At 46.7% G+C, this 25,253-nt stretch overlaps 1 protein-coding gene across 1 annotated transcript; it reads right to left on the bottom strand.

Annotated features, from left to right (window-relative positions):
- Positions 1 to 376: 376 nt before the first annotated feature.
- Positions 377 to 23,434, bottom strand: DHX33 (DEAH-box helicase 33). The gene is made up of 12 exons (XM_073316027.1): positions 23,145 to 23,434; positions 15,902 to 16,062; positions 14,124 to 14,351; positions 13,143 to 13,313; positions 11,706 to 11,891; positions 10,558 to 10,669; positions 9,653 to 9,812; positions 8,628 to 8,716; positions 7,873 to 8,000; positions 5,416 to 5,619; positions 4,494 to 4,580; positions 377 to 3,830 (listed from the first exon to the last, which is right to left on the bottom strand). The coding sequence occupies exons 1-12, from the start codon at positions 23,350 to 23,352 to the stop codon at positions 3,522 to 3,524; spliced, it is 2,043 nt and encodes a 680-aa protein (XP_073172128.1). The 5' UTR covers positions 23,353 to 23,434; the 3' UTR covers positions 377 to 3,521.
- Positions 23,435 to 25,253: the final 1,819 nt, after the last annotated feature.

The raw sequence follows: 25,253 nt of genomic DNA, 5'->3' as shown, positions 1-25,253 counted from the left end.
ACAACCCTTTAATGCACTTCAAGCTGGTCACCTACAATCATGACTCTTCAACTTTTCCTTCATTTTTGCAAGTCCCCTTAAATTTATTTGAAAATAGAAATAAGGCAAAAAATAACCTAGTTCTAATATACTAATATTAATTTTAAAAGAAGGACTGACCAGGGGACATACACCCTGGCATAACACGCTGACTTTTTGTATGTTAGTGATGTTACCCTCTAATGACCAGCTCTCAAAAAAAAAAAAAAAAAAAGCTCCAGGATGGATGGGAGTTTAGCCATCTCTTTATTATGGGAAAGTCAAATGTACAAATTAGTTATTTCTGAATGGATCTCCCATCCCCCACCCAATCCCCAAACATATTGTTAATAGGCTGTCCAAATAAAGTGTGCTTTTATTCCACTTTCCCCTACAGATGCAGAGTTTCTGTATAAACACAGGAATAATTATATACAGTGCTTGATAATTCCCTGCGGTTTGTACGAGTTACAACAACTGAAGTAGCAGCATACTGTTGAAATGCCATCCAGAATTGCAGCTGGTCATACATAGAAAGGTGGCAACTTTGCCCCCAGCCCCTCAGCATGTTTCTTACCAGCAAGGATACAGTGAGAGGCACAACCAAGGGATACATTTATACATTTTCTCTAGACCCCTGTAAAAATTCAGTATCACCCTGTCTGGAAATAGATTGATAAACTTCACTATTCCTGGAAGCAGAGGGGAAGATATTCTAGGCATACTGTGTAAATGGAGTGCACCTATTTACAGTAATGCTGCTCTTAGGAACCAGTGATTTGCAGATATTTCGGAGTGTAATTCAGGTTTTAAAGAGAGGTATTTGTCATAGATTTCACTGGTGAGGACCAAGGTAGTCAGAATAATAGTAGCCTGGCGAGAAGGCATATTGCAACATACTGTGTAATTGTGAAGAATTTAACCAGAAAAAAAAAGTTCAAGATAGAAAGCATAACTTCTCCCTGTAGATCACACAGTGAAGTCAACAGCTTATCTGTTCACAAGTTTAATGGGTTTTCCAATATGATTCTATCCCTGAGCAGCACCATTAAAACATTTAAAATAAAAAGTAAAATTGATGTTTGAAAAATACAAGAGTAGACTACACCATTTTAGTCAAACTGGGATATCCCAGAGCAGCTCATGTTAACTAATCACATTCATTAATAAAAGTTTCCCATCTTCCCCTTTTAGAAATCTAATCTGTTTTAATTCATCTCATCCTAAAACTGAACAACTCAAACTGTGCAAAGAGATTTCTGCTGAAACTAGAAGTTGCTCTCCCAGAGAAATTATTTTAGAAGTACTCATAAGGATATAATTTAAAAAATTCTTACAACTTTTCTAAGTCCCCATTCAGTCATAATAGAACAGTCCATTCCACTCATTCAAGACATTACTGGGCAAGTAATATTTGGACAATCAAGTAATTAGACTGGCTGAACCTGCCTTAGTCCCTGTATAAAACACAGGATTAAAAAATAAGATTGGTTCTTATTGCCATTTTCCTTCAGTGTAGAATCTGGCCACTAGATGCTATGATGCTGGATGAAGCCCAAAATACCGAAGACAGATGTAGCATCCTAATCAATGTTGACATGCTACAAATATCTAATGAAGGACAAAAATAATCAAGAAAAGCAGAAAAATACTGGTGTAAAACTGTAATGGGGGAAATAAATATCTGATGATTAAAGAGCTTTTGAAGGAAGTCTGACTGCAAATAACATCTTCATATTTTTTTTCTGGAAAGTTTACCACAAAATAACCAGATGAGCTATTGCGAAGGATAAGACTTATTGTGATCTGCTATCTCCAAGCAGCGAACTTGGAAGTTTTAACGTGGCCAAGGAAGGAAGGATGAACAAAAGGTGTGTGGGGACAGGCATGGTGGAGGGCAATTTCTCTGCTGCCAGAGTTCTGGGTTCAGTCTGGAACAAAGTCTTTGTTTCTGCTTTGAAATCTTTGGCTGCCATAACAAAGAAAATCTCTTCAGGCAAAGACTGGCACAAAAATTTCAGATGGCAATATACAGAAGTTAACAGTCCAAATTCAACCCCCCACACTCACGCACATACTGAGGAATAATAATGTCTCAATAGCAAAGCAGAGGAAAACACTGTACTCAGAAGACAGCTGGTTATAAAGTCAAGTGGCATTTGGAGAGAGGAGATGCATAATAGACCATTGCCAAACTCAACATCAGTTAACAGTCTGATTGGCTTCCTAAGTAAGAAGCAAAGATTTCTTTAAAGATCTGTGCTTTGTGGGAATGCTGAAAAGCAAGTATGGAAGATATTGATGATTCGTTAGACCGTCTGCCATGTAAAGAGCCTGGGATCTTTATACTTAACTTCTTTCACCATCTCAGTTGTAAATATCTGTTTTACCATGTGCGGTTTTATGACTCTTCTATGGATTACACAGTTATAAATTGCTTGAAAAATATAACGAGCCATGCCTGCCCAAGCAAGACTTAGATTTCACGATAGCTCGTTGCCAAGTAGCAGAAACATCCAACTCATAGGGGAAATGTTACCCAACTTCTTTAACAATACATACTACCTATAAGAGCTCTGCAGTGGCTGATCCTCTCCTTAGATTTAACTATTGGCACTTTGGTGTGGCCATATGGGGGCAGCCACAGAAGTGTTTTACTTGCATGGCACCCAGTTCGTTACATAGCTACATGAAAACGAACTGGATGATGGAGACTAATTTTGTTTAAAAAGACACAGCTAGGCTGGTGATGCAGCAATGAGAAACTAACAAAGCATTTGAAAGACATGCCGGCAGTCTCTCTGCTAGCAGACCATATGGGTTACTGATCATCCTCTCTTAGTGGCACTTCACCTCTATCAGCCCCGCAAGGTTTGTCTAACAAACAGGCACAGGTGATGAAGAGCTGTCTATTCAGATAACTCTGTACTGGCTTTCAGATGGGTCAAACAAGGTGGTGAAAGTGACATCAGGCAGAAAGATGTCCGATGAGGTAAAATACATTAGCACCTCCCTCCGAAAAATGTACATTTAAAAAAGGTATTTTTGTCCTGTTAATATAATTATACATAGAGATTTAAAACTTTCTGACGATAAAACCTGCGAAGGATACAAGGGCAATTGTCAAAAAATCCCAGGTCTGCTCAGAAGAGTCCCCTTGGGGCTCTCATTGCTTCATACACAACCCCATTATACCTCTGTTTTAAAAATTGGAATCCAAAACCATCACCCCCACCCCCAAATATATACATATATATATTCACAAACATACTATATACATGTATAATGTTCCCCTTTTATCTCTTAACTGTCATAAAAGATGATTGTTCTAAGCCAGTGCAGCAACAGTGCATGAGGTATGGCTCTTGCAGAGAAGCCATTTCCTGTACAGTCCTACCGGATTGGCGAGGCAAAGCTCTACTGTTCCTGTACATTCGTTACAAAAATCTGATCCCGTGACCCTAGGAATCCCCCACAGTTAGCTCCGTGGCACCAAGGGTGGGTCAGTTCTTGGCTGCTCTTAGCTTCCTGCGGAAGTAGTCGGGTGCAGCATCACACAGCCAATCTGCATCCACCACGCACAAGTCCCTCATGTAGCACTTGTTGGTGTGAAGCAGCTCGTTGTACGTTACGCAGGCTGGCTTGCAGTGGAAGAGGACTGAGGAGGGATGGATTGCCACCAGCTGGTGGGAGTCTACGGTGGCATAGGTGCCATCCGGCTGCAACTCTGCAGTGTTCATGAAGAGGCTGTGAGCCAGGCAGCGGCGGATATTCCCCGTGTCCGATCGGGAGGACTCAATCGGTAATGATAGCTGGTTAGTAACGAGAGAGAGAGCGAGAGAGATGGCAATCCCTTGTGTGTTGTGCCCTGCAGCTCAGGATCAGATACCCTACTAACCTCACACTTGGTAAGGCAATTCACATCTTTTCATGTATTTATACCAGCTCCTGTATTTTCCACTCCATGCATCTGATGAAGTGGGTTCTAGCCCACGAAAGCTTATGCCCAAATAAATTTGTTAGTCTCTAAGGTGCCACAAAGACTCCTCGTTGTTCCTACTAACATTAAATCTCATAAAACAAGCCTGGAAGAGTCTCACGGTGGGAGTGAGACTGGAATCAGGTGGCTTCTAGCGCAACGCAAAAGCCCACATCACCTATCGCTTTCTGGCATCCCTTCCGATAACTGTGCGTGCACACATTTGAAAAGCAAATATGGTACGACCAAAAGCTCAAAAGGAATGGGAATTCCAATTCAAGCTTGGACAGCTGCCGTTGTGAGTTTGCAGGACGCTGCCCAGAGATGGGTCCAAGCTGCCCGTTAGACGAGTTAGTTTCAGTCCTACCATATTCAAACCGGGAACTGAAGGCACAGTGTTTCCCTCTGCTAGGATCTGGTAAAAGGAAGCCATTCGGGGGTAGAGGGGAGTAAAACAATGACAGGACAACTGAAGAATTTTACAGCAACTAGTTACCTTTAGGCAAATGTCCCTGAGCTGAGCTCTGACGTCTGACACCAGCGTCATGTTCCTGTTGTTCACAAAGTTCTCTTTGCACCATTCCTGCAGGAGAGCAAGTGGAAGCTAGAACAATTCACTTCTTTATCAAGGATGTTAGGGACATTGTCTTTGGATAAGATGTAAAACAGGATCCCTAAATCACATACCCATTCAAAAGAGCGCTGCTACCCTTCTGGCCTGATTCACAATATGGATAGTAACACTTGACCTAACTACAATTCCCTCCTACAGTTCCAATTAGACACAGCATTCCTCACCCACTGTCCTAAATTGTTCTGTGGGTTTGCCATGTGCCATGAAACAGCTTCTGCGCTTCTTCCCCAGAGATGGTGAAAGTGATTCCTAGAAGCATCCAGTTTGTAAATCACACTGGGAGCCCTGAGGAGGAAAGGCACACTACTACGCTGCTACTCTACGTATTTAGATATCAGACTGGAGAGTTTGATTTGTGGATTAAATCCAAATCCCATTTACAAAACTTGCAGAAAGGCCCGATCTCTTTGTCATGAGTTCTGAAATGCTGAAGAGCATTGCCAGGCATTTCCTGGTGATAGGCTGAAACACAATCCTACCCAACTGGAACAATACAAGGAGGAAAGATGACCTCGAGGTTAAGGTGCTAGCTTGGGACTCGAAGGATGGGTTCAGTTCCCAGCTCTGCTGCAGAGTTCCTGTGTGACCTTCATGAAGTCACTTATTCAGCCTGTAAAATGAGGTTAGCCCTTTCCCATCTCACAGAAGCATAGTGAGAATAAATACATTGATTAGGAGGCACTCAGATGCAAAGCGAAATGCAGATACATGGAGAGAGGTCAGATCCCAATGGACGAATTATTGTACCATCTCCAGAAGCTGGTGTGCCGCAAGCCCCACCTACCTTATTGCCGCTGACATTTTTAAAGGCTCTGTATACGTTGAGCAGGGTGAGGTGATCCCCCTCACTGGAAATGAACTTTTTGCGGACAGACTGCACTTCATCCCGCCGGGATGGGGGGTTGTAGAGGATGCTGTCCACCGAGAGCAGGGACACAATGGTCAGGATCTCCTCCGTGCAGTGGAACTTGGGGGACATGAGGATAGTCTGCAAAGCACAGAGAAAGAGCTGCTTTCAAGGGTTTCACCAGCTAGAAAGCTGGCAGATTTCAACAGCACAGTAATCTTGGTGAGTAATGTAAACTTTAGAAGATACCTTCTCTGTGTTAAACTAACTCCTGGCTCAATGGGATCAGACATAAAAGACAGGGGAACTCTGGTTTATTCTTAAAATCACAGAAGACAGAGGGAAGAGACACACTAGGGGACACAGCTTGTCCATCCTCATGCCAATGCAGTATCATGGAGGCACTGGCAATAATGATCATTAAGGATTATTCTTTAAGTCGTCCTCATCTGAATGAGCTAAACTACTCACAAACCTTGAATTACACACTTCTGCTACTTAGGCACACAGATATACACATACATGCACACTACTGGGGACAGCTGATTATTTTAAGGAAGTTTCAACATAACGTGCTCATCCGTATGAAATCTGTAAGCAAGACAAAGGCAGCTCTTTTGGAACCTTTGGTTTCAACTCTAACTTGCCTCATTAAAATCAACTAATGCTAGAGGAAAGGAGGGGAACAAATGTCATACCTATCAACAAGAGGCACTAAAGGTGAACTCCAAACCAGTGAGCCTCACTTCAGTACCAGAGGAAATGGCTGAAGTAAACAGGATTATAAAGCATCCACTAGATGAGCAGAATATGACAGGGACAAACGAGTACAGTTTCTCTAAAGGAAAACTGTGCCTCTCTAGTCTACTAGGACTTTCAGCGCATGCAAGGCTGCAGCTACTCAGGGCCAAGTTCCACATCTACCGGATAGCAGCAGCGCTCACGGACATTAATAGGAGCTGCTGGTCAGCAAAAACTGCAGAATCAGTGCCCCCATCAGGCACTCATTCTCCTCACATGTTACTCCTCAGGGGCATTCTGCGCCAAATAATTACAAATTCTGCAAAATTCTGAAAACTGTATTTGTCAAAAAAATGTGGAAGCTCCAGCATGGAAGCAGAGGCCGCTGGCTGCACAGAGGTGGGAGATCGCTGTGCAGCTCCCCCACAGGGCACAGACTCAGCAGTGAGGCTGCACCCAACCCCAGAAACACCCCAGGGCCCTGTCCCTCCATGCCAGGGGCGAGCAAGCAGGCTCAGCAAGGCAGGATCCACGTGTGGAGAGGCTTAGTGTGGGGGGTCCAGGTGTGGGTTGAGAGGGCTCTGTATGGGGCAATCTGGGTACGAGCGGCTCAGTGGGGGATCCAGGTGTGGGGTGGAGCTTGATGCACAGGGGCTTGTTGTGGGGTTCTGGATGCAACAATAATGGGACTCTGTTAGGGGGTCCAGGTGAAGGTGGTTGGGACTCAGCAGGGCGGGTCTGGGTATGGGGTGGATAGAGCTTGGCAGTGGGGTCTGTGTGTGGGAAGCTCAGTGGGGGGGAGGGGTCCAGATGCTGGGGATCCAGGTGCAGGTGGCTCGTTGGGGTGATCTAGGTAAAGGGGGAGTGGGGCTCGTCGAGCGGGGTTTGGGTGCGGGGGGGTGAGGCTCAGCAGGAGGGTCTGGGAATGAGGAGGTTTGGATGCACGTGAGTTGGGCAGATGGGGGAGTAGCTCCCTGTACAGGGATCCCTCCCCCTGCAGCTGAGGAGCGATGGGTGCAAGAAGCGCAAGTGGGGGGCAGGGGGGAGCAGTTACACAGCTTCCTACAGCCAGGGGAGAAATCTGAGAGTGGGTCTGACATGGCCCTGGATGCCAGGCAGGGGAAGAGAAAGTCCTGTCCTCCCCAGCCCAGCCGGGACTAGCAACTGAGCCCGGCACAGGGTAGGAGCCACCAGCCGGTTCTTCCCCAGGCCCACCCTCCGCCCCACAGTGATTTACTTTGCCGCCAGCTGCCTTGGGCACCCAAAACATGCTGCTGGGGAGAATCACATGACCACTCTTGTGGCTTCCCTTTGCTTTCCCGTCAGAAAGTCATTTTTCTGCGGAGAAGCAAAGAAATTTGCGGGGGACATAAATTCTGCGCATTGGCAGTAGCACAGAATTCCCCCAGGAGTAACGTGTATTGTTAGGGATGTATCATGGTAACAGCACCTGTATGTACTTTGTCATTCCACCTCATGTGGAAATCCTACATGGAATCAGGAGGTAAATGTGGGATATTCAGTCAAAACAAACCTCTTAACTCATTATCAAATCCAAAGAAAGTCGTTTAAGGAGCTTGAGAATAAGAGACTGATAACTATGGAAAAATATATCCAGATAAAAATAAAAAGCTTATTGCCTATCATTTGTACTTTAGAGAATTTGGGCTCCAGAGGAAATGCTGCCATCTTCCTTCCCAGTGGAGTCAGAGTAACCTGATCCTCCTTCCGGTCCACAGCCCCCAGCAGATCCAGTTGCTCAATGGCTGCCTGAATGGCATCTATCAAGACAGAATGGTACAGCCAGTTGGTTTCATTGTTGGCAATATCAGCAGAGGTGAGGAGGACTCAGAGGCAGTGTCTCCGAGTCAGAATGAAGGACAACGCTGTGACTGTTATGATTAAACTGCTCGAACCTCCGGGGCTGTCCACCAGGCACATTCCAGTGACATAACACTCACAAATTATATTTTAAATAGAAGCAAAGCCAAGGTTGCCATGCCACGCCCCTGCAGGCTGCTCTCCTTCTCTAGAAGCCTCCCCCCAAGATTTCTTCAGATTCTTTGCACCTCCAGCCTACTTTTATCCCATGCTGCTCCTCACTCTGTTGAGAAGTTGAATTCCCCAGCTCCTGCCACCAGTACACCTGCTTTCACAGCCACGGTCACACCACGGTCAGTGAGCACTTAAGGGAATCCGGTCCACCCAGATGGCAGAAGATTTCAATTAGTTCACTTGTCAGCTAGCCCCATCGGGGGAGGTTGCAACAATACAGGAAGTGTTACGCTCCTTATGGTACAGACTCCCCCCCGCTCTCCATTATCGGTTCAGCCAAAAATTTTATTTTCAGACAAATTCTCAGTGACCTGTTACCCATTCCTTCCAATGCTGCCTTCACACCCACTTACCTGGGGATGGTTTCGACATAAAATCGAAGGTGAGAACGTTGGGAATTCTCAGAGCCAGGAGCTGTAGCATCACACTGGCCAGATTACACCTGCAAAGGGAGAGAAAAAAAAAAAAAAGAACAACCTCAATCACCTGCCTCCGTTGAGGCGAGTTAGGCAGACCTGCCTGCCTAACACCTCTGAAATCCTGCACACTGAGGAAGACCAGCCCAAGAGTGGCCTCCACTCTCCCCTGGCCTCAGCACTCCTGCAGAGTGGCTACTTCTTCCAGCAGCACCTCCAGTCACACAGCAGAGATGAGGAACGAGCAGCAACAGCAGCAGAGGGACCTTTACACACTCATTTTTGTCAGGAATGGGGAGAAGCATAATAAGGGAAAGGAGTATAATACAAAGGGTGGAGATCAAAGAGCAATGACCAAGGTGGAAGCTGGATGCTCCCCAGAACCTCACCCTCAGCTGATGGTATTTGGCACAGAACTTCTTGGATTCTGAGATCCCGCTGGAGCCCTCTCTCTGAGGGCTGGGCAAGGACACAACGGGTAAACCCGTCGCTTCAGCTATCCCTTGTAGCCTCATTAGCCTGCTGCCAGTTATGTCACGTGAGATGGGACAGTACAAACTTAAAAGGGATGGGGAAAAAAAGCTATGAGTCCAGACTGATGGAGGAGGGGGAATAAAATACCCTGTTCTTCTTGTTTCTGACACTTTCCTCCTGGTAATGGGGCTGCTGGTGGAGATAGAGCAAAAGCCTGAGCTCTGACAGCTCCAGGCCCCTTTCCCCCCCAGGGCCCCAAAACACACCCAACCTGTGAAAACGGAATTAACCACAACAGGAAGCCAGGAGAGACACAGTTCTGTCCCAGGCTCTGAATGCCCTTCCTCAGCCAAGGCTGTTCATGGGGCTCCATATCCATTCACAGTGCTCACAGGCCTGCCTTCAGAGTCACAGATTCCAGCTATGTAACAAGGTCTGGCTAAGGGAGGGCAAGGCTGTGTGTTAGGGGAAGTGGATTCTGTTCTCACCTCTGTATCTCAGGTATCGTCATTTTATCAAACTTCTGAAACTCATCCTCTGTGTAGAGCCGGTAACAGATTCCACTATCCTCTCGTCCCGCTCGCCCTGTTCGCTGCCATGCCTGGGCCTTTGACACCCGTTGCACAGCCAATACCTCCAGTCCACTCTCTGGGAAAGGAAAAGAGTCCACATTAGTGAATATTCACACATGCGGGGCTTTGGAAATGCAGCTAGTGCAAATTCACACAGTGGCTGAGTACTGATCCTGGGGAAGAAAGAGAGCACCACCGACTGAAACAATACCACTTAAAGGCAGTCTCCCATCAAAACACTAACCAGGCCTATTCTTGCTTAGCATACAAGACCTGAAGACAGCTACATGGTGCTGCATCCACTTGGTGACATTTCACAGCTCCAGGGGTATGTTTACACTGCACATAGACATCCACCGCTGGCCCATACCAACTGACTCGGGCTAAGAGGCTATTTAGGGTGTAGATGTTCTGGCTCAGGCTGCAGCCTGAACTCTGGGACCCTTCCACGTTACCCAGACATTTACACTGCAATAAACAGCCCAGCAGCCTGAGTCAGCTGGCAGGGGCCAGCCACCGGTTTTTAACTGTGGTGTAGACATACCCCGGGAGGCCCGGTAGAATTCCACACTTAGCTGACTCTCCCCACAAATGGATAGCCCTGTATACACCTTATCCCAGGATCAGATGAGCACTGGGGAAGAAAGCACATTCAGCTGACGGGAAGAGCACAAACACACACACACAAAACGCCTGAAATTTGATGTGTTAGAGAGTGGGGCAGAGGGGTATTTTAAATCAGCTGCTGCCAGGGTTTAGTGCCTCAACGTACTTATCAAGAATTAAAAATTATTTCCATATCACTCATCTCAACTCCTCACCAGGGCTGAACTTCTTTGCTTTAACCATGCCTGTGTCCACAACGTATTTTATTCCTGCAATGGTGATGGAGGTTTCTGCAATGTTGGTTGAAAGGATCACTTTGCGATAGCCCTAGGAGGAAGAGCAAACAAAAGAATACCATCTAGCTCTTATCTAATGCTTTGCAGCAGCACATCTCAAAGAGCTTTACAAAGGAGGTCAGTATCATTATCCCCATTTTACAGATGGGGAAACAGAGGCAGCAGTGACTTTGCCCAAGGTCACCCAGCAGGCCAGTGACAGAGTCAGGAATAGAATTCACGATCTCCCAAGTGCCAGTCCAGGGCTGTATCCAGTAGGGCACACTTGCAGGAGACCCAGCTCCCACTTTCCCACCTCAGTGTCCCAAGATTCACACATCCATATTGATGTGCTTTGACTTGGTTACACGTTAGACTACTTTGTCAGTATGACCAGCTTGTATGGCGAAATTAAAACTCTAGCTACTGGGCAGATTTCTAAAAGAAAGGAACGTTGCAATCAAAAACAATTAGTCAAATCAAATACAAGACCCCCAAAAGGCTGTTTGCAGTGTAGCCTTTAAACCTTTTTAGTTTTGCTTCTGGTGCAAGGCATGAGATTAGGACGACCTGAGTTCCTATTTATCCACTGACTAGGAACACCACAGGCTGAAGCAATGTAAGTTCCTCTGTGCACATACACACAGCGCTGCCAAGTCTGCTACGCCCTCGAGATTAATCTTCTTGGAATTTCAGTATGACCTGGAGACTGCCCAGTGAGGCTGGCCACCTGGAATGGTGCTTTCTGTGACGAGGCTCTTAGTCCACAAGGATCCTTACAGAGCACATTCCAAAAGCTCTGCATCTCATTACCAAGCCTTTGGGCCCTCATTCCGCTACCTTTTCTGTATCCAGGGCAATTATTCCTCTACTGGTGCTAATGTTGAGGAGAGACTCATAGAGGTGACACCCCACGTATCGCACTGAAAACATGTACCCTCCTGTCTCCAGGCAGTAGTCAGCCATGGTTATAAATGAGGATTGCTTTTAACCCACGAGACGTGCAGCCCTTCCTGTGCACCTGTGCAGGGAAACAGACAGTGATGTGGATGCATCAGCTCCCCCAGATGTCCCCCAGCCTGGTTTACCTTTGGTGCGGCCTGAAAGACTCGGAGCTGCTGCGAGTATGGCAGCGAAGCATAGAGGGGCATCACCACCATCTGGGGGCAGCCATCGGGAAGGTGCTTGGCGATGTCTCGGCAAGTTTTGGTCATCGCTTCGATCTCTTCCTGACCAGTTAGAAACACTAGGATGTCCTGAGAAGAAGGTGCTTCCTTGGGGGTTGGGGAATTAGAAACGAGTGTAAGCTAGTGGGGGGAAGAAGACTCAAGCAGAAATAAAACAGCAGTTATCAGTGGCAGCAAATCTTCTGAGCTCTCCTAGCAACAGCAGAAGAGATGGAGCAGCTGGGGAGCAAAGCTGAATGTGTGCATACGGAGCAAGGTGCTGAGCACCCCCAGCTCCCACTGGATTCACTGAGCCGGAAGGGGGCTCAGCACTTTGTAGGACTCAGTTTGTCACCAAGATGGGGAAAAAAAAAAAACCCTAGAGAAACAGATGTTTCTACTTTATTCAGCAACTTTCCAGTACAGCTGGCCAGAAATCACATGAAAACCCGAAGAAAAACAGTTGGGAAAGCGAGGCTGCATATTTTCCTTAGCAGTCTCCTTTCATCTCCAGACTAGAGTTCAATTCCTACAAACACAGCAACAATAAGTATTTTCATAGCAGCAGAGCCAGGACATTACTGGTTTATTTAACAGCTTTCCACCAATCACTCTCCTTAAAAGCCACTGAATACATACAGCTCCAAAAGCACCATGTCACTGTGTGCTCCAATGCAGAGGAGACACGCTGGATATATTTCCAAAGACGGGCACCACAGGCACCTCCTTCAAAAACTCAGGACTAACCATTTGGCAGTTTCTCGTTGAAACACTTAGTGCTAGTCATAAAGTATTGATGAGCTTTTAATTCATTAGATTTCCATTTTCTCTATAGTTTATCTTAGCAACTACATTAGGGAGGCGATCTTAATGGTAATCGAAGATTGGCATTTTTTCATTTTGGTGCCCTTTGTGGATTCCACAATTCTGTAAGTAACGGGGTACAAATAAATTATTCCCTAGAGTGCAATATTTTCAGTAATGGGAGCCCTCATCTAACTCAGTCACACCATCAGCATCATCTACCCGAGAAGCAGATTTTAAGAATATAGGGCCAGCTGGCCCACAGTGAAGTATGAAAGCTAGAGATGAGAATGCAACAGCATACAGAACAATCTCAGAGTTTTACTAACGATACAAGCTGCAATTTCAGGCCATGGGATATTTGAGATCATGAATCTAGCCAAAGTCTTACATTAATATAGCTCATTCAGACTTCAGGGGTGACACTAAAAGAATCCTCAATGCTTGTAGCATGACAGGGAAACTAGCACTTGGATCTGAACAGGCAGAACGGTAACAGATGAAATATCCATCGCATTGCAGGAGCAATGCTTGCTCCCAACACACCCATGGTACCTGATGGATTTGGAAGACCGACACCAGAGCTGCTTGGAGGTAATCACTCTGAGGCTGTTTGGTGTAAAAGATCTGGATTGGATGTTGCCGACCTTCTAGATAGAGGACTGGGGCTCCGTTGAAGTACTGAGAGAACTGGTCTACATCCATAGTAGCTGACATGATCACCACCTACAAAATGGGAGCAAGGCAGGTGCTATCAATGGGACTCAAGTGTGAGACGTTTGCCAACAGGCCTACAAAACCCAGCCTCCTTAGACTGCTAGGATGAACACCCAAACCAGCAAAAGGTTAGAAAGGCATTTAGTGCAGAAGAGAGCTACGTTTTTTTCTTCCGGGCCTTCATGTCTACAGCCATCCACTCCCACTATGTGACACCCCACCATGTGTTATACACATATCGCCCCATACGCTACAGAGTGAGTGGAGAAGTGAGCTGAAAGGTTTCCAGACATTTACTAAAAACAACTATGCCCGGTTAGAACATTCAGACTTAAGAGATGGCTTTCAAGAAAGGGAATGTGTCCAAGCTAGAAAAGTCAAACATGCCGAGGACCCCACCCTTAGGGTGGGTCTTCACAGCACAGTTAGCTTGTGTGTTACTCCAAACTCAACTCCTGTCCACACACACAAAAATCTCTAGCTCGCATTAAGTGATGCTTTAAACTAGCTGGTGGGGGTGGGCTGACGCTCGAGTGCTGTTGAAGCTGCAGCTAGTAATGCAGTGGGGATGCAGCAGCTGGAAGCAGAACACAGCAGCAGCAAATCCAATTACTCTGTTGCTAACCAAATCACTCTGCGTCACTCCAGTGTTCTTCTGAAGTTACTGGAGCTAGGCTCTCTCTAGTGCACTAACTGGAGTGTATCTAACTGAAGCTAACCATTTCAGTGTAGAACTGCCCTTAGAGGCGTGGAAGAACCCCCACTCTCCATCAACATATTGCATTCTGCTTGGGGGCCAGGTGGAGAATCTGCACTCACTTTGAGGGGGAATTTGCCCAAATCCTTCCGTTTCTTTAGCGCTGCTTTCACCACCCCAAAGAGCACATCTGTGTGTATTGTCCTCTCGTGAGCTTCGTCTAGAAGGACGACACTGTATTTGCGCAGCAGGGGATCGCCAATGGCTTCGCGGAGAAGCATCCCATCCGTTAGGAACTTGATTCGCGTCTCTTCTGAGGTGAAATCTTCAAAGCGCACTGTGTAGCCGACCTAAGGAAACAGTCATGCAGGACAAGGCACAGACACCAAATCACGTATATTTATAACAGCTGTGATTCACACTAAAGGATCCCAAAGCATCCAGACTATCCTTACAGGCATCCCTTCACCCATATCCAGTTAGAACTGCAAGTGCAATTTAAGGAGGCTGCATGTATTTACATTCTGTGGGTCACAGGCCCCAAGATTCTAACCTACCCCAAAGAGAGCTGCCAAAATCTTAGCATAATCACTATTTTCTGGCACTGACGGAGGAAGTTCACCCCGAAAAAAACCTGAGGAATTCACTGTAAAATTTAATAAACACGCAAGATATAACCCCCTTTCCCAGAAGCCAGTGAACTGGATCACAAGAAATTAAAGTCAAGTGAAGGTCATACACTGCCCACAATTTACATGCACAACTCCCATCAACATCAACTCCAGTTTCACCATGGATTAAGTGCTGGATGTGGCCATTTGTACATATCACAGGTGTCATGAGCCTAACCCAAACTAAAACCAGTTCTAGAGGACACAGCAGATGCGGCTGATGCAGAGGCTCTGGCAGACACCATGCACAATGATTTTCCTGTCCAGGAACACCTCATCCAAAGGGCTACATGTGGATTATTATAAACGGCTACTCTCAAATTAACAGTGAATTAGCAGTTTGGAGCCCTCATACCCAAAGGCAGGAGAGCATATTGCAGAGGTGCCTAGTCCTAGGAAGGGTAAAGGCTGCCAGGTTTGTGCAGGGCTTCTCGGTCACCAATGCAAAAAGCAAAGGGTCACATGCTCCCTAACAAGATGGGTCGTAACTGGGAAAAGGCAGCATGAGGAGCAGCAACAAAAGCCAAGCCGTGCTTTAAAACAAAGTTGTGGAGAGGGTGGGAGGAGAGAGGAATAATCCATTTAGATGCAGACTTAATTTTTAAAATACCGAACAAGATGATACACTCCAACCCTAAGTGCATCCTATGAGAGAAACCAAAAGGATTTGATCAGTTCTAAAAAGCCACCCAAAACCCCAACATTTGGCCCTCAGAATACCGAAAAGGCCGTGAATACACTTCTGTGCGTGTTTAAACGTTCAGTAAACAAAAGACACTACCATCCTTGCTGGAAGCCACTGCCTATTCCTGAAACACTTCGTTAAAGGGCCGATCTTGTATATATATTTTTCCATTCTCCCTCATAGCAACTGCAGCAAGTTCCCAAGAGTCACAGCTCTGCGCATGCCCTAGCTTGTTGCTATCACCTATAATCAGTGCTGGAACAGGGGGGATATGGCAAGCTGATTTTTTATTCATTAGCCAGCATCTTTTTAAATAAAAGCAACATAACTGGCCCCTACCTGGCGAGAGAAAAGCCACGCAATGGCTCAGCCACTTGGCTGGATGCAAGAGACAGTGTTTTTATTATTGTATCCTATTAAATGTAGACAGCACTTTATCCCTTGTGGTTCTAGGATCCATGCAACTGCTCTGACCACCTGCTGTCCTCACCTACCCAACACGACCATGCATCTCAACCGCTTTATTTGAGGCCACCTTACGTACCAGTTTCCCCAGCTCTGTTTTCTTCTCATCCGAAACTCTAGTAGCTAAGGATATAGCAGCTACTCTACGAGGCTGGGTCACCGCAATGATGCCTTGGCGGCCGATTCCTGCTTCATAGAGGTATTGTGGGATCTGAGTCGTCTTCCCTGAGCCTGTTTCCCCTATACAGCAACAAATGGAACAGACATTTGCATCTCTAATGAGAGGCTCTCAAGCCATTTTGCAAACATTTGTTAATTAAGTCTCATCCCTCCGTGAGGCAGGTGTTGTTCCCATTCTGCCAATGGGAAAGCTGAGGAAGAAAGAATTAGGGTGATTTAACCTATGGGAACAGAACCCAAGTACCCCTGCTCTAACCACTAGATACACCACTTCACTTGATAACGCTCATCTCATTCCCCATGGTTGGTCCCTGGTACAGAATTTTAAAGGCAAACCACAAGTAAATAGAAGCAGAGTTCTGTATGCTACAGAAGAGCTCCCAAGAACACTCAGCACAGCACAAAGCCTACGATTATTCCTTTTTAGGTTCCCCCAGCATCACACCGCACTCAGACCCCTAGATGGATCACACCTTCCTAGGAAGCCCCTGCCGGAGCATGGAGCTGGCTCGTGAGGCTCAGATAAGTGGTTTCTTTTCAGTATATATGGCACTAGTACGTGGCCTGCGTTTTAAAGCTTTTGAAGTTATGCTCCCATAAAATCCTGGGAGCAAGAGACTGAAGAGACCCATTCAGTGATCCAGTCCACCTCCCTGCCACTGCAGGACTGGCTCCTACAATAGGCTTCTTAGTGTTTTGTGCAGTTTAGTCTTAAAAATTCCAGATAACAGAGCTTCCACAATCTGCCAGGGGTGACTATTCGCAGTTGGAACTGTCAGTTTTCTCTGATATTCAGCCTAGGAATTTCCTGTCTTAATTTCTTCCCACTATTTCTAGTTATATGTCCACCTACCACACCAAATAATTCCTCTCCATTGGCTTATGCCCCAACTTAATCGTTGCTGGGCAAGTACTTCTGAAGTAGATGGATTTTTGTTTTGCTTGCAATTCATATTTAGCAAACAAGAACACTGGGCCAAGAAACTGAGACACACAGACAGGAGCTGTTCTTTCAGCACCACACAGAGGGCTACCCAAAAATGCCATCCCTTTAACCCACCCACGCTCCCAATTCTGCCACTACACAGTCAGCTGTAATGAAAGTGGCAACCATCGCTTACTTCATAGGGCACAATCAGTCTTATGAACCAGAAACATAGGACAGTGATAAAAACAGGGCTTTGTACTAGCACTGAGTTACTGGATCTGCTTGTACCTATTACAGCACCGACGACAAAATGCTTTCATTGCTTGGGACAGATACAAGTTGGAACCAGGCACAATGCTTCAGAGAACATGAATTTGGAACTATTTCAAGTCTCAGGAGCAACAAAGAGCAGGAAACTAACATTAATGCCAATTTCATTCCCCTGCAATTTTATTGGTTCTTATGAGTCTGTTTTTAGTACCTTTATTTGGGGGAAAATACTTTTAAATTCAAACGAAGAACAATAAGGTAATTCGTAGCGCTTCAGCTTTCTAGTGGCCACCAACAGGGATTCCTCCTCACAAAGGACTCTGAACATGTTACAGGTGCATGGGGGGGAGGGGCGTATTCTTCTTGACTCTTGTAAAACACTGACAGTAGAGAATAGGACACCTTTCATGAGAACCACGTAGCTTCCAATACACCAGGGCCTGAACCAAATATATCCCTTCTTTAGGGAGCGGAAAAAACTGGAGGAGACACCCCCAGCTCTGCAGCCTCCTCACCTATTAGGTCTTGGCCGCTGTTGAGTCTGGTATGGTTTCAACCAGCACACAGTGCTAGTTTGTGCTGTACCCCTATGTTCACCCCTTTTACAAGACTATGATAAATTTCGTATAAAAGTATATCTTGTGAGATGTCATTTGAAAACTGATAATTTACTGATCATTATTGTCCTGATAAAATATGTGTGGCAACATTGTATGTAAAGTTACAAGATTCTACTGTATGATGTTACTGGGGCTTTGTCTACACTGCCAATTGAACAACAGTGCTTAAGAAAGCCTCCCCCCCCCCCCGAAAGACAAAAGTTTTGCAGCAGCAAGTTGCAGTGTAAATGGCTCGTTATCAGCAGGAGCACTCTCCTGTCAACAATGCAAACTCCGCTGTAGTGGGTGGAAGTATTTTGTTGGCAAAAGTGCCAACAAACAGCGTTTACACTGCCCAACTTTTAGCAACACGGCTGTGTCGCTAAAAGCTGTGTAGTGGACAAAGCCTAAGAGAGATTCAACACCTGGAGAGCAGTCAAACTAGTTCTCCAGAAACAAAAGACTAGCCAATACCTCAGCCAGGTGTCAACAAGTTCACATAAGCCATCACCTGGTTAAGTGGTCATTCCTTGGCATGAAAGAGGGCGTGGGGAAAAATAATCTACATCCAGACAAAGATATATCTTGGGGTTTCTTTCCATCCACACAGACTTTCTGTCTCCTGAACCTTAGCTGGAGATGACTCACAAAGAAGAGAAGAACTGCAAGAAAGTAGAGTAGATGTCCCATGTTCTCTCTTCTTTCTCTCTATCCACATCACCTCAAGAACAAAGGAAGAAACATTGGACTTGGGGAGAGACCCTGACTGAAAGAAATTCAGCCAATAAGACTGTGGTGAGAAAGACCTTTGTTTTGAATTCACTTAGCTTATTAAGTTAGGCATTAGTTGTGTTTTACTTTTACTTTTTTTTCTTGTAACCAGTTCTGACATTTAGTTTTCTGTAGTTAATAAACTTGTTTCACGGACTATGTATAAGCTTGTATCACCTGGTGAGATAAGAGAGTAGACTGTGTCTATGCTGTGTAAATTTTTGTGATGATTTTGCAAGGACATCTATCTAAGATGACAGAACCACCAAAATGGCTTTTTAAAAACAAATTTTCAAATATTTACTACTTGCCCCTGACATTCTGATTATTATTTGTATTGCAGTAGCACCAGGAGCCCCAGTCATGGTCCAGGATCCCACTGTGCTAGGCACTGTACAAACACACACTGAACAGAGATGGTCCTTGCCCCAAAGAACTTCCAACTAACTAATGACTTCCACCTCCTGCCCCTTTCCCAAGATACTCACGGAGGAGGATGCTCTCACTTCAGTCAAAGTCACCATTAAGAGATCATTTTTGTTCAGCCATGCTACTGCAGCAGTATTACTATCCTAAGGAAGGCTGGTTGACATGAAAAGCCCACATCCACTAACTATGTAATTAGTGGCCATAAAGAATATGATGCCGCGCTGCCAGAGAAAACTCTTTTGCAATGTAATTCTTCACGAAGAGCGGTGACTAGAAATGCACATATTGAGGGGCTCGCATCATGTGTATTCTGCACTAAAACCACATCTCTGCAGAGATATGTCCTCTATTTTCTTTTTCATGGTTACACTTTGACACATGCAACAGGGCTCAGAAGTCAGCAGGGTGAGGGCAATGTGGGAGCGGAGGAAAGGAAGAAGGAATCAGAAGAATGACAAGAAGTTCAGAAGTAACATGATTGTGTGATACGATTGTGATTCCTAGACGGATGGGAAGTAGAAAGCCAAATGTAAGCTGCCCAGCTACAGACTGGGGCAGAGGGAGCAACTATTTACCACACTCCGCAGCTGCAGAACCTTCAAGTGGCATATTGTAATACATATTTAGCAAGTGATAATGCAAACCATACAACTACTGAAGGGAAATGAGAAAAGTACTGTGCATTCCTTGACTAGAAAATTATTGTGGTCAACACTTTTTTGAAGTGTTCGCTGATTGCATGTGTGAAATTTGAGGCACTTCATGCCTAATTTTAACAAGTGCTGAGCCCCCATATTTCCAGCTGGAGTCAATGGGATCTGCGACTCTTCAGCTCTTAAAAGTCACACATAAGGTGTCTCAAGCTGGGCTTATAAAAACAGAGGAATCATTAGTGAACACTTCTGAAAATTCAACTAAGAAGGTGCTTTTACCTAGGGAACAGATGGTTTTTACATTTTTGGATTTTTTTGGCCGGGGCGGGATGGGGTGGAACGATAGGATCATAGAAATGCAGGACTGGAAGGAACCTCATGAGGCCACCTAGGTCAGTTCCCTGCACTGAGGTAGGATTAAGTATTATCTAGACCATCCTGACAGGTGTTTGTTTAACCCATTCTTAAAAACCTCCAGTGACAGAGATTCCACAGCCTCCCTAGGTAATCTGTTCCAGTGTTTAACTACCTTTACAGTTACGAAGTTTTCCCTAATGTCTAATTAAAGATCTACTTGGCTGCAATTTAAACCTATTACTTCTTGTCCAGTCCTCAGTGGTTAAGGAGAACAATTTATTATGCTCTTCTGTATAACAACCCTTTACATACTTGAAGGCTTATTAGGTCCCCTCTCAGTCTTCTCTTCTCCAGACTAAACAAACCCAATTTTTTCAGTCTTTCCTCACAGGTCATGTTTTCTAGACCTTTAATCATTTTTGTTGCTCCCCTCTGGACTTTCTCCAGTTTGTCCATATCTTTCCCTAAGTATGGTGCCCAGAACTGGACACACTACTCCAGTTGAGATCTTATCAGTGCGGAGTAGAATAGAAGAACTGCTTATCAACATTCCTGCTAATACAGAGATGGGCAAACTACAGCCCGCAGGCCTGTCCTGCCCAGCCTTTCAGCAACTCCCAGGGGAGGCTACCCCCAGCCCCTCCTCCGCTGTCTCCCCTCCTCTGCAGCCACGAGGGCAGCGCTCTGAGCGGCGGGGTTGCGCACTCCTGCAGGACAGCGCGGCAGCTTGTCTGGCTCTGGCCAGACATGCTGCTCTGAGCAGCATGGTAAGGGGGCTGGGGGGCTGGATTAAGGGGCAGGGGGTTCCAGGGGGCAGTCAGGGGACTGGGAGCAAGGGGCGGTTGGATGGGGCAGAGGTTTGGGGGGGGTGCAGTCAGGGGACGTGGAACGGCCAGGGGGTTGGATAAGCGTGGGAGTCCCGGGGGGGCCTGTCAGGGGGCGGGGGTGTGGATAGGGGACTGGGAGCAGGGGGGCTGGATAGGCATGGGAGTCCCTGGGAGCCTGTCAGGGGCGGGAGTGTGGATAGGGGACAAGGAGTAGGGGATGGGGCCCTGGGGGGCAGTTAGAGGCGGAGAGTGCCGGGAGGGGGCAGTCAGGGGACAAGGAGCAGGGGGGGTTGGATGGGTCAGGGGTTCTGAGGAGGGCAGCTAGGTAGCAGGAAGTGGGAGGGGTCAGATAGGGGGCGGGGGCCAGGCTGTTTGGGGAGGCACAGCCTTCCCTACCTGGCCCTCCATACAGTTTTGCAACCCCAATGTGGCCCTTGGGCCAAAAAGTTTGCCCACCCCTTTGCTAATACATCCCAGAATGATGTTTGCTTTTGTTTTTGCAACAGTATTACATTGTTGATTCATATTTAGTGTGTGACCCACTATAGCTCCCACACCCTTTTTCTGCAGTATTCCTTCCCAGGCAGTCATTTCCCATTGTGTATCTGTGCAGCTGATTATTCCTACGTGTAGTACTTTGCATTTCTCCTTATTGAAATTTCATCCTGTTTATTTTAGACTATTTCTCCAGTTTGTTAACATCATTTTGAATTCTAATCCTGTGGTCCAAAGCACTTGCAACCCCTTCCAGCTTGGTACTGTCCGCAAACTTTTTAAGTGTCATCTCTATGCCACTGTCCAAATCATTTATGAAGATACTGAATAGAACCAGATCTAGGACAGATCCCTGTCCACCCAATATGCCCTTCCAGCTTGACTGTGAACCATTATAACTACTCTTTGAGTAGTACGAAAGCGATTAAGGGAGGGATAGTAAGCAGCAATAAAATTCCTGGCTTTCCCCATACAATTAAGTCACTGCAAGTCTTAACTGGGAATCTTGGGTGCTTGGCTGTTCCAAGCCTCATGAAAAGTAGGGAGAACTGCCCTGGACTTGTTAGTGCTGTGCCTTTCCTGGGGTTTGTGTCCAGCATTCATGCTGGCGGCTACAGCATCAGATCTGGCTCACAACTGCCTATGCCCTGGCCTCCAATATCCGTTTATTTCAATGGTAAATATATCTTCACTTCAATTAAAAAAAAAAAACACTCAAAGTCAGACACCATATATTATGAACAAACAATCTGTTTGAACAAACTACTAAGGGCACATTGTACCTAATTACTAACAACATTTTAGATTAAAGCTTTTCACTATATGTCATACATTCATGTGGTTCTCCATCTGAAAAATGAATAAGACTGTAAACTCTCTGGGAAAAGGACTGTCTTTTACTCTGTCTATTACAATGGAGCTTCATATATAGTGGGGCCTCTGGGCATTCCCATGACACAATCAGCTTCACTTCCCAGCACAGAAAGTTTGGGTTATGAACACTGTAGGGAAATGTTTGTTTGGACACAGCAGTTTCTTTTGGAATTGAAGAAAGAATCCACATAGACTTTGTAAATACTTAATTATATCTTTCTAAAGTACTAATATGACCCACATCACCACAGTATCTGAACATCTCACAATCTCCAGTGTGTTTATCCTTGAAGCATTCCCGTGATGCTGGGCATTGCTATTTACTCCATTTTTACATGGGGGAAACTGAGGCACGGAGGAAGTAAGCGATTAGCCCCAGGTCACATAGGAAACAGAGCTGGGAAATTGAACCCAGAACTCTCAAGTCCTAGGCTAGTGCCCTCACTACTGTCCTGCTCTGCTACACAAAGCTAAACTATGGGCCAATCTCGACTCCCCCACACCCCTTTTCACTCACCCAATGTCTCAGCGATAGCTGTGGGACCAGACTCCCCGGCGGAGGAGGAACAAGTTACTTATCTGTCCTGGGAGGAAGAGAACTGTCTGCCCCTGTCTGTGTGTGGCGGTGGGAGAGCGAGAGATAGGGCTACTCCATGGGGCTCGCTGGCCCACGAGCCTTCCTGGCAGGCGAGGGTGGCACGAAGGGCTCCTCCTGCCAGGGGAATGGGATGCTGAGTGCGCCCTGGGAGACAGCCGGGGGGTAGGGAAAGCCCAGCGGAGGAGGAAGTAGGCAGAACCCCCTGGTCGAGTGGGGACTGCGGGGGGCTCCCAGCCCCGGGCCGAGCGGGGGGGGGTCTCTCCCCGCCCGTGGGACGCAGGGGGCAGCGGGTCTCGCCCAGTCCTGCCCCCAGGGAAGAGGTCGCTCCCGGCCCGCGCTCACCGATGAGGATGGCGCTCTCCAGGCTCCGGAGCTGGCTGAGCAGCGGCCCCCGTGCCTGGAAGATGGGCAGGCTCCTGCGCTGCGTCTCCCCGGCGCTGGGAGCCAGCGGCGGGCGCTTGGCTCCGGGCGGCGCCAGCAGCATGGCTCTGCGGGGAGCGGGCGCCAGCTTCACTCTCTTGGCCGGGGGCAGCTCGCCGCCCTGAGGCATCGCCCCCGGGCCGGGGCCGCGGCCGGGCCGGGATCAGCTCGCACCGGAGGACATGCGGCCGCCCCGCCCCCCGCCCACGTGCTACCGCTGCAGGCCGCGCACAGGGATTACCGCCCGGCTCCGCGACAACCCCCCCCCCCGGGACTACAACTCCCAGCCTGCCCCGCTCCCGCGGCCTGCGCCCCACTAGCCCAGAGCGGGGCAGGCTGGGAGCTGTAGTCCCCACAGCCCACAAGTGGAGCATGCTGTACGGTGGGCCTGGCCCGGGGACCTTACCCTGGCTCCGCTGGTTAGGGGCTGTCCATACGTTACATAAGGTATCAGGGGGTGGATCCTTAATTGTGGTAGTTGTGTCACTCTTACAAGGAGTGGGGAGGTCTTGAAAAAAATCACCAAAAATGTAATTTATGGACAACCCCTTACTCTACCCTCTCTTCCCACCAGTCTGCCAGCTACTTGTTAATAAAAGTGTGAGAATGTGTGTGCAGAACACACAGACACAGGTAAAGATTCACCTGTGTGCACCGCACCTTTGCTATCTCAACTTTATACTGATAAAAGCCTATGCCTATGGATGGTTTTAAGGCTTCTAACATAACCCATAATAGGACATCCACTTACCCAGCCTGTTGCCACACCCACAGGCATATTCAGGTGGTGTTCAGCATCTTGTCTTCAACCACCTGAGGAGTGCAAGAAGGAAAAGTGCATGGAGACCGAGCACTGGGGAGTGTGTGCTCAAGCCTTCAACCATACAAGGGATGATGGAAAAGGGGACAACAGGGGGCACTGGGGAAATCAGAGCTTTCCAGCACAAAAGAAAGAGGGTGGGGTAGGTGGAAAGAGGACAGAGATCTAAGCTTAGGAGTCAAAATGAAGACGATCTGAAATCTTGGATTAGAAAAGATATACAGATATACAGATGAAAAATGTGCCAAGCAGTTCCAAATGGCTCCCAGGCCTAGAGTTTCTGCTGGTGTCCCTCCACAGAGGGCATTTGACAGTCCATGGTCACCACATTCAAAAATACACTGAAAAGTGGATCAAACATACAAACATTTACCAAAGAAACAGGCTTTAAATGTCCCTTTTAAATACTGTTTCTGCCCTTTTATGCTACCCACTGTTACGCTGAGAGATACTGGTAGCAATCACAAACCTCTTTGAAACTGGGTATGAATGTACCCTGCAATTAACGTAATAGTCAGGATGAGTTGATCAACACCCCTAGCATCCCCTCTCCCCAAGACAAAGGAAGGGTTATGAACCCACACAAGGGTTTTGGATTGTGTGAGTGAAGGGTTTTTTTTTGGCTATTATTTGTTTTTTCTCAGGGGGTGAGGTAGAACAGAACAGAGAGGCAGAGGCAAAAAGTGAGGAAGCCAAGCAGTAGCTTGTGAGCACAATGAGACCATGGAAAAAGCTAGAGAGAGCTTTTGGGTCTGGTGCTGGCTAAAGAGGCTCCAAGCTGTAAGCTAAGAAACTGCCCTTTTTTGGTTTTGATTGCTCCTGCATTTGGAGCAGCAGGACTTTGTACCTTTCCTGATAAATAAACAAGACCGCAAAGAAAATGGCAGACTCTTATCAATTTCTGCTTCCAACTGGAACATCCCCAGGGCCCTGAAATTTGACTTGCCGCTTTTCAAACTCAGTGGCTACAGTACCATTCTTTGGGAACATTTCTATCAGAAGTCCTCAGGAGACCAGGCCCAGGGCTAACACTTCTTTTCTCTGTTCTGATGGAAGGTCCAACTGAAATGTGGAAATTTCTATCTCCTTTCTCCAGAGAGGGAAGAAGGCAAAAGACAGTGAATTTAACGGCAAGGACAGAGTCACCTAGCCTAATGGAAATAAGGTCGCCCTGTTAAATATCTCAATACTAGCAGTATCATCTTCTGCAG

This window comes from Lepidochelys kempii, chromosome 17 (assembly GCF_965140265.1).
Source record: "Lepidochelys kempii isolate rLepKem1 chromosome 17, rLepKem1.hap2, whole genome shotgun sequence".
Classification (NCBI taxonomy): Eukaryota; Metazoa; Chordata; order Testudines; family Cheloniidae; genus Lepidochelys; species Lepidochelys kempii.
The sequence above is the reverse complement of the archived record's forward strand: the minus strand, read 5'-3'. Positions and strand labels throughout refer to the sequence as shown.